The sequence below is a fragment of the Tupaia chinensis genome, unplaced genomic scaffold, assembly GCF_000334495.1.
Source record: "Tupaia chinensis unplaced genomic scaffold, TupChi_1.0 Scaffold000054_1, whole genome shotgun sequence".
In the NCBI taxonomy this organism is placed as follows: Eukaryota; Metazoa; Chordata; class Mammalia; order Scandentia; family Tupaiidae; genus Tupaia; species Tupaia belangeri.
In genome coordinates this window covers 4363833-4374275 of record NW_006159512.1, presented here as the reverse complement: position 1 = coordinate 4374275, position 10443 = coordinate 4363833, and the positions used below count along the sequence as shown (strand labels likewise).

General features: G+C 42.0%; 1 protein-coding gene across 1 annotated transcript in view; it reads left to right on the top strand.

Moving 5' to 3' along the window:
* Positions 1-5983: 5983 nt before the first annotated feature.
* The window catches only part of SLC5A8 (solute carrier family 5 member 8), a 50265-nt gene continuing 45805 nt past the window's right edge, over positions 5984-10443 (top strand). The window contains exon 1 of the mRNA XM_006141386.3: positions 5984-6456. Within this exon, the coding sequence (XP_006141448.1) occupies positions 6106-6456 (351 nt within the window). The 5' untranslated portion in view covers positions 5984-6105. The remainder of the gene's footprint in view (positions 6457-10443) is intronic.

Below are 10443 nucleotides of genomic sequence, written 5' to 3'. Positions count from 1 at the left end.
CACACATGAAAGTACACAAAGTAAAGAAAATGATGTACAAAAAGATTAGAAATATTTACAAAGAGGACAAAAAACATAAAAAGAAACCAAAATGAAATCTGGAACTTAAAAGTACAGTAATTGAAGTGAAAAATTCCTGAGAGGTATTCAAAGGCAGATTTGAGCAGGCAGAAGAATCGCTGACAGGACAATGGAAATTACTGAGTCTGTGAAACAGAAAGAAAAAGATTGAAGAACAGTAAACAAAGCCCAAGGGGCTTGTAGGATACTATCAACTGTACCGACATACACATGGTGGAAGTTCTAGAAGGAGAAAAGAATGAGAAGAGAAGAGAATAGTTAATGAAATAATGGGTAAAAACTTCCCAAATTTGATGAAAAGCATAAATGTAAATGTTCAAGAAGCTCAGTTAACTCCAAGTAGGATGAACTCAGAGGCCCCTAGAACATACATTATAATCAAACTTTCAAAAGCCAAAGACAAGAATATACTGGAAGCAGTGAAAGAGAGGTGATGAATTATACACAAGGGATCCTTAATAAGATCATCAGCAGATTTCTCATCTGAAACTTCGGAGGCCACAGGCACTGCGTGACTATCCAGTGTTAGAAGAAAAATACTGGCAACCAAGATTTCTATGTCCAACCAAACTGTCCTTCAAAAGAGAAGGAAACATTAAGATACTCTCATACAAACAAAAGCTGAGGGAATTCAGTACCACTAGACCTGTCCTGTGAGAAATGCTCAAGAGAGTCCTGCAAGATGTAATGAAGAGACACTAGACAGTAGCTTGAAAATGTATGCAGAAATAAAGGTCTCATTAAAGGTCAATACGTTTGTGATGATAAAAGCTAGCATTATTGTACACTTAGTTTTAGCTACACTTTTGCTTTTTATGTGATTAAAATAACTATTAGTTTATGTTTTGAGCACATAATACATAAAGATGTAATTTTGTGATATCAATAATTAAAAGGGTTAATAAAAGTGTAAAGGTGCAGAACCTACTTTTTTTTTTTTTCTTTTTCTTTTTTTGGAAAGGTTTTCGCTATAGGGCGTGTGCGCTCGCCAGACAGACAGAGAGAGACATAGAGACAGAAAGCGAGAAATCACCCTCCACGGGGGATGGTCATACTGCAATACCTGCTCCTCCGTTCTCCTCTCGGGATCTTGGGCACACACGCACATGCGCCCGGCGTGAGTTCTAAGCCACCGGGTCCGGAACGCGAACTGCGGTCAACTACGTGGGAGTCCAGCGACATAGCCATTACACTAACTGCTGGTTCCCCAGAGCCTACTTTTTAAAGTTTATTTATTTGTTGTTCCATGAGTGAGAAAGACAGAGATAATGAGAGAGAGAGAAAACTCCCAACAGGGCCTTAATGGAGAGATGCACCCTTAGCCTTCAACTACCCCTGGATCATGGGCAAGTGTGTGCCCAGCATACTCAAGAAGTTCTCCAGACTTGACCAAGGACCTTTCCATATGGGATTGCCTCACAGAGTGTTGTTTTACCACTGTATCACCATCTGGTCCCAAAGAGTAGAGGCTTTCATATGTTATTGAGATTAAACTGAAATTTAAATTACAGTGTTATAACTTTAGGACATTAGATGTAGTACTCATGGCAAACACAAAGAAAATACCTATAAAATATGGGACCAGCAGTTGGTGTAATGGCTATGTCGCTGGAATCCCATGTAGTTGACCGCAGTTCAAGTCCTGGACCTGGAGGCTTGAACTCACACCGGGTGCGTGTGCGTGTGTGCCCAGGGTCCTGAAAGGAGAATGGAGGAGAAGGGGTTGCAGTGTGGCCATCTCCCCTGAGGGGGTGATTTTTCACTTTCTGTCTCTCTGTTTCTCTCCGTCTTTCTGGTGAGCACACACGCCCTGTACCAAAAACCTCTCCAAAAAAAAAAAAGAAAGAAAGAAAGAAAATACCTATAAAATATATACAAAAAAAGTGATTAAGAAATTCAAATATTTTGTTACAGAACGTTAAACATAAAAGAAAACAGTAATGTAAGAAATGAAGGACAAACAAGCTATAAGGCATATTACAAACAAACAGCAAGATTACAGAAAGCCCTTCATATTAATAATTACTTTAAATAGATTAAATTCTCTAATAAAAAGACTACTGGGGATCGACCGCGGTTCGTGTCCCGGACCCGGTGGCTTAAAACTCACGCCGGTCGCGTGTGCGTGCGTGCCCAAGATCCCGAGAGGAGAATGGAGGAGAAGGGATTGCGGCGTGGCCATCCCCCCTGGGGGGTGATTTCTCGCTTTCTGTCTCTATGTCTCTCTCTGTCTGTCTGGCGAGTGCACGCGCCCTACAGTGAAAATCTCTCCAAAAAAAAAAAAAAAAGACTACTGGGGGAAAATAACACACAATCCAACTACATGCTATCTATAAGAGACTCATTTCAGATCCAAAAACATTAACACATGGAAAATGAAAAAATGTACGAAGATATTCTTTTCAAATAGTAACCAAAAGAAAGGGTGGGCTATAATAATACCAGACAAAATAGAATTTAAGAAATGGACAAGGGGATTTATAGATTAATTGAAGGTTAAATATGGCAAGAAGATGTAACAATTATAAATATTTACATACCTAATAACTGACCATTTGTATATGAAGCAAAAACTGACAAAATTAAAGGGAGAAATAGACAGTTCTACAATATTTCTAAACTTCAATATCCACTCATTTCAATAGTGGAGAGAACAACCAGACAGAAGATAAGTAAAGAAAGAGAAGACTTAACATAATAACCTATCTAGATCTAATAGACATGCACAGTATTTCTACCCAGTATCAATGGCATACACATTCTTACTTTATAGAATAGACAAAATGTTTGGGCACAAATGAGTTCTTAATAGATTTGAAAGGTAGGCCTCATATAAAGTATCCTCTCTGGTCACACTGGGATGAAGTTAGAAATCAAGAAGATAAGTACAACTAGAAAACTCACAAAGTTGTAAAAATTAAACAGCACATTCTTAAACAACAAATGGATCGAGAATAAATAACAAGGAAAATTAGAAAATACTTAGACATAAATGTAAATGAAAATACACCATGCCAAAACTTACGGCATGTCCCCCATGGGGGTGAGGGGGACACAAAGTAGAATGGTGGTTGTCAGGGGCTGGAGGGAATGGGAGTGATTGTTTAATGGGTATAGAGTTTAAGTTTTACGAGATGAAAAGAGTTATGGAGATGCATGATGGTGTTTAATACCACTGAACTGTGCACTTAAAATGATTAAGATGGTAAATTTTATGTTCTGTGCATTTTACCACAATAAAAGAAAGCAGATTATATTCCAAAATATACTTGATCAGTGTTTTCTTCAAGGGATATGAGCAACCGAATAAGGGGATGGTCCACTGTGTCAAGACACCATGCCATTTTTGAAGTTCTCTGAGCCTCTCCATTCTGGGTCAGCCTCTGAGTTCCACTTCGCTTTTGCTCCTGTCTGCATCTTTGTGGCCCTGGTGCCCATGGTCTTCTGGAGGTCCTGAAGAGAGAATGGCTATTTGTCAACACAAGAGGTAAAACTGGGGACTATTAATCTTAAGAATCTTAAATAGAGAAGGATAAAAACAGGAACTGGCTACTGTCAAGCGTGGTTTAACATCCAGGAGCTTCTAGCTTTGTCAGCTACAGATGATTCATGGGGAAATGCCAAAATTCCTGGAAAAGCAGTCTCTGAAAAGGAAGTTGGTGAAAATTGTGGATGAGATGAATGTGGCAGAGAGGGCTGACCATCCACTAGTGGCCATTCCTTCCTTAGAAACAAGTCTCCATTTGTATTTTTTTAATTTTTATTTTTACTTTAAAAATTTTACCAGAGGGTATGTGTGCTCACTGGAGAGAGAGAGAGAGAGAGAGAGAAAGAGAGAGAGAGCAAGAATCTACCCCAGTGGGGAATGGTCATGTGACAATCTCTTCTCCATTTTCCCGTTCTTTTGAGATTTTGGGCACCTATGTACACATGCCTATCAAATCTGAGACTTGAACTGTGCAGTTGGGCCACATGGACTCCAGCTCATGGAACCACCAGGCCATAGGCTGGCCCTAAATTTTTACTTTTTAAGTTCATTGTGCATATACAAAGCTAAGTACTTCATATAATATGTAAATGTGTTTCTTTCTATAATACAGTATGCAATTTCTCTCAGGTGTGACATGATTCCATAGCACATATTTGTTTAAACGATTGAATTACTTGGATTTAGCTTCTATTTCCTTCTTTATTTCCTTCTGAAAATGTTATACCAATAATACCAGTTTACAAAAGATAAAATCCAATACAGCTTTCTCCATATACTGGGATGGACTAAATACAGTCTATTATTATTTACTAAAGATCAACGGATACATTATAAAAATGTATGAAAATGAATAAAACAGCCTGAAATAGAGTCCGGGTACATTTGGCTGGAGGGTCTGTTTTAAGAGAAAACCTGGAGATCATGTTACTTTATGAGTGTGACACATGTAAGGCAAGCCACTTAAAATACTTCTTGAGCGCTAATACTAGAAATGATCTTTTCTGGGGCTAGCAGGTGGCCTGGTGGTTAGGGTGCTGGACATAGCCCACCATGGGAGTGGAACAGTCCCAGATCTGGTAGTTTGCTTTTTCACTTTCTCTTTCTTTTCTTCTCTCTCTCTCTCTTTGGTGAGCACATGTTCTCTAAAGCAAATTAAAAAATATAAATAAATAAAATTAAATAAATAATTCTTAATTAATAACTTAATAAGGGTCCAGCAGATGGTGTATTGGTTATGGCGCTGGATGCTCACATAGTCGACTATGGTTTGAGTCCTGGACCTAGTGGCTTGAAGTTTACACCAGGTACACGCGCATGCGTGCCCAAAATCCTTAAAGGAGAATGGAGGAGAAGGGACCATAGTGTGGCCATCCCCCCGCGGGGTGATTTCTTGCTTTCTATCTCTCAGTCTCTCCTTGTCTCTCCAGTGAATGCATGCGCCTTATAGCAAAAATCTCTCAAAAAAATAATAGCAACTTAATAAAAAAGAAACGATCTTTTCTTCCATATGCTTTTAAACGTATTAATTTAAGTGTATACTTTTGGGTCTATCTTTAACATGTATCTCTACATTTAGACTCTACATAAAGTATAGGACTCTGATTAAGATAGAACGAGTCCTGTCATCAGACCTGGATTAAATATCTTCACCATTTCCTTGGTCCAATGACAACCTTTTAAAAAGCAGCTTCCTCATTTGAAAGCTGGAAACAATTCCTATCTTAAAGGTAGTAGTAAGAATGACACTAGTCCATGTAAAAGCATGCTATGTATTAAATTCTAGGGCTCCCTAAATACCAGGCATTATTATTAATATTTCTACCATTTCTATGACAGATCGTAAAGGATCAGAAATGTTTGTTGATTGAAAACTAGGCAGCTGATATACATAAGACGTCCTCCTCTCCTTTACAATAGCTTACCTCTCTAAAGACTGTCATTTCAGCTCACGGCAGACTGTCGCCCTCATCACCCTTAACCTTTCAAATAAAGCAATCTAAAAATCTCCAGGCATATCTTCCAGTAGGAATCCGGACTGTTGAACTGAAAAGCTAAAATTAAAGGCGTGACCATTGCCCTTCGACCAACGCTCTTCACCAGTCGCCTGCTCATTTAAACGGTGCGTCCTCTTCAGTGCGTGTCACTTGATGACAGGCGCTGAGCGCTCCCTGAGCATTTGCTGGTCGCGGCTGGAGGCTCCAGCTCTCACCTGTCGCGGTGGCCCGGGATCTCGGCGATCCACACTCCTGTCCGGCACCTGGGGAGCCTTAGCTCGGCGGGCGGACTCCTCGAAGTGTCCGGACCCGGATTGGAGGCGCGCGGGCGCTAGGCGCAGGTGGCACTGACAGTCGGCCCTGCGCCGTCCGCTTCTCCGGGCGCTGCAGACCGACTGCCGACCGACAACTGGAGCGGGCCCCCCCCCCCGCCGCACCTGCGGCTCCTAGAATAAGAAGAGAGTCGCGGCTGAAGCGCGAGACTCCGGCAGTGCGCCGCGGGGCTCCAGATTGCGCGCGGGACTCCGGCGACCGCGGGCCATGGACCGGCCGCGGGCCATCGGCACCTTCGTGGTGTGGGACTACGTGGTGTTTGCCGGCATGCTGCTCATCTCGGCGGCCATCGGCATCTACTACGCCTTCGCGGGCGGCGGCCAGCAGACCTCCAAGGAGTTCCTGACTGGAGGCCGTCGAATGAGCGCCGTGCCCGTGGCTCTGTCCCTCTCCGCCAGTTTCATGTCGGCGGTCACCGTCCTGGGTACCCCCTCCGAGGTCTACCGCTTTGGGGCCATATTCACCATGTTCGCCTTCACCTACTTCTTTGTGGTCGTCATCAGCGCGGAGGTCTTCCTCCCGGTGTTCTACAAACTGGGGATTACCAGTACCTACGAGGTGAAGGGGCAGGGTGGGTAGAGAGGAAGGGGTGGGGTGGGGGGGGTGGATGAGTGAGTGCGGGCTCTTTAAATTTCTGTGGGAAATGTCTTGAGGGCTACTCTCATGAGCACACTGAAATCCCTCCCTACCCTGGTGTAACTGCGTCCCTGTCCCTCGCCCCTGTGGAGAGAGGTCTCCTGTAAGGGGAAAACGTTCTTGGGTTCTTCTGAGCTCAGTGAAAAAAGAGGCTTCCAAAGTGCTTTAAACTAGAGCTCCTTAAGGTCCTTTCTACCTTTGAACATCTTTGATTCACAATCAAGGGAGAAATTTCGGGGGAGGGTGAGGCGTTCGAATCTCAGTTTCTACTTCTTGAAATGAATTCTTTTGTCCTGGGTCCTCAGGGATTTTTCCAGGACAGTTGGTGAAGGATTTACACTTCCCTCCACTCCCCTTGGCACACAGACCCTTTCCATGCAAGGCAGACACTCAAATGGTTAAGGTCCTGAATCTCTTGTCCAAGTATTTGCATTGGAGACCAGATTCTACCACTTACTCGCTGGGTGACCTTAAGTGACTTATCTAAACTTTTGTGCCTTTTTTTTCATCTCTTAAAGAAAATACCATACACCTTCTCAGGCTATTGGGAGGATTAAAATGGTGCAAGGTGTGGCATTGAGAGAAGTGTTTGGTGCAGAGGAAGTGCTGGGTAAATGTTGACCGTAATTACTGTGGTGGTCAGAGTGTGGTACTTACCTTGAGATCTTGAGCTCTGCCTTCTCCCTATGGAAAGACGACTAAGGAAAACCATCTCTCCCTATTGCACAGGTCTGCCTAGATGGCTTTTCTCAATATTGCACAGGTCTGCCTAGATGGCTTTTCTCAAGTCATCTGCAGGAAAGGGCTTTACAAGACGGTGAATGTTTGGTCTAGTTTAATGGGCTGCTGCATGGAAATGGGGAGGGGTAAAAGCTTGGGGGGTAGGGCCCCATTCAATGCCCTCAGTGGCTCCTTCCCTATGGACAAGCAGGAGAACATTTCCTCTCTAATAGGTCATTACCCAGAGTGCTCCAATCCAGGGCCACTGATTTCCTGATGAGGCTGATTCAACTGGTGCTGGGAACAGGGCCTCAGTGGCACAACAAGCATTGGTGACAGACTGCCTGGACTCTAGTGACATCATCCAGGGTGAGGCACCCTGGGGTAGCATTGCCTTCCAGTCACTCTGGTCTCGGTGTTTGGGAGCACTCACTCATCACTCCAGAAGTGAGCAGGGTGGAATGTCTCTATTTTTCTGAGAAGTGACAGACTGGATGCCCCAGGTCAAATTCATTCCTCTATCAATTTTTTTTATTCATATTGTATTTTTAAAATAATTAATTTCACAATAAAGGATAAAGGGAAGTGAAATAAAATTCTAGGTTCTGACCTCTTAAAAACTCAGAAGATTGGTGACAATGGTTCACATTCCATGTGGCTCCCGGGTTTACAGCTGTCCTGCTCACTCTCTATTAAATTTCATCTTTTTGATATTTACTACTTTTTATTAATATAGCATATGAATATAATATATATTTAGAATAGGTAATATAAATATAAATATAAATTTTTCAGTAAAAGAATACAATGCCTAATGATTAAATCAAGATGATTTGCATACCCATCATCTCTATTAATTTCTCTGTTGAGGTCTTATAATTTATTTGGATGGTTACTTCCTTTTCTTGTTGGAGACTTTTTGCTATAGGGCGCATGCACTCACCAGAAAGAGAGAGACAGAGAGACAGAAAGTGAGAAATCACCCCACCCCTACCCTCCAGGGAGAATGGCCATGCCACAATCCCTTCTCCTTTATTCTCCTCTTGGGATCTTGGGCATGCATACACATGTGCCCGGCATGATTTTAAGCCACCAGTTCCAGGACTCAAACCATGGTTGACTACATGAGAGTCCAGTGACATAGCCATTATGTCAACTGCTGGTCCCAAGGATGGTTACTTTCTTATGGTAGAGAAACCTGTATTTGTATTTATGTCTTTATCAAAAATGCAAAAGAGAAAATGGACAGAGGAGAAGAGAGTTCTTGTTTCCAGGGAAATGTGAGAGCACATATTTCATAATAGATGTGAAGAATATTCTGATACTTTAATAATGTCTGGCTGATGTCCTGCATGTAGGTTACTTGAAGGGATTTGCAGGCACTTGAGCTCTGATCTATAGTTAACCAGTTCCAAAACTTGAAAAGGGTTTGAAGAAGCTGGCAGAAGGACTTCAGCCCCATGGTTGAATGCTGCTCTCATAATCACTGACCCATGCCTTTTCAGGGGTGCAACATTAACTCACCCAGAACCAGATTTCCCACACATTTCTAGTGGTGAAAGCTATTAGCAGGGATTCCAACTGAACATGGTGAAAATGAACATTCATTGAGTGCTTACTTCATAGTGGGCACTGGGCTCCATGTTTACCTACATTATCTGACTTCACACTTAGAATAATCCTTATGAGTGAGGTACTGTCAGAGCCCCATTTTACAGACAGAACTCAGAGTCAGTTAAGCTACAGAAGAATGTGAAACAATGTAGACGTGTACCTGGCAGCAGACCAGAGAGTGTTATAACCCTGAGCAGGGCAGTGCAGGAGGGCAAGATAAGCAATGCAGAACTCATGAACTGTGGGCCCACTGCAGGTGTCCACAACTAGGCCAACTGGGGACAAAGAAGTTAGGCAACATGCAGTGACCCTGCCAGTTGGTCATGGCAAGATTTCCTTCTGCAATATTTTTCTTATTGTTTATGCTGAGAGGTGAAGCCACCCATATAGAATAAGCAGCTCACTCACCTTCTATCGATAAGCTAAACAAAGAAAGAGGGAGAGGGAGAAAGGTTCCCCTGATGGGGCATGGCCTGCAACAATCTGTTCCCCTCTATTTCCCCATTTCCTGTTGGTATTTGTGGCTTGCACATGTGCCCAATTTGGTTTTCAAGCCACCGAGTCCAGGATTTGAATGGTGGCAGGTCACCATCCAGCTTCCTTTAACCACTGGGCTACAGGCCAGCCTTGCAGTCCAATGTTGAATAATTAAATACCCTGGCATTCTTGCCCAAATATGAGATTTCTCCTTATTTACAGTTCTTTAGCAAAAATTGGCTGCTCACAAGCATTTTTAAAAATTACTTAGTAGTGTCTTCAAACTGTAGTCCTGGTAGGTGTTTAGAAACTTACAGACCCATAGACTGGCAAAAGCATAATGTAAGAATCCACTTTAATTAATCAATTTTCAGTATTTTTTTAGTGCTAGCTAAATCTGTGTTTGAACAGAGTTGCCCAGACCGTATTTAAAAATATATATTTTTATTTATATCAACAGAAGTTTTAGGTGTCTCTAGGTTACTCAAAGTTCCGAAGACTAGGTGAAATCTTAGTTGACTATAGGCACCCACTGTAATTCTGTAGTTTTATCTGAAAACCCTAGAGCTATTCTTTAAGCCTACTGCACAGTGACTAGGACATCTGGTTAAATCTCCAAGTATTTCTTCAGTGGCCTAGTAACTACCAATAAGTGAGATGATGACAGAATTTTTGGTTCTGTTTTGCATTAGTATTTATAAGCTTATTTCTAGATCAACTGATCTTGAATTCAACTTACTACCTTCTTACCTCTGTCACAGTTTTCACCTAAATTTTGTTTGGTCTGCAGCAATTTTGATATGTGTACCTAGAAAAGGCAATGACTTCTGTCTATTCATGTCCATTCATGTGTAATAGAGGCTTCTTATAAAAACACTGACTTCTTCATTCTAGGATTCAGAAACTTCTCCAGCCTTCGAAAAAGTCTTCGAAAATGTCTTTGAATGATTTTGACACATGTAATTCACTGAGATTCAAGTTTCTCAATGTCTGTGAATACACTAGATTTTTAAAATCTTACTTTTGAATGAGCAGTTTTCATTTTCCCACCCATTGGTATCACTGAATAGTCTCCAAGATTCTGCAGAGTTATTAGGG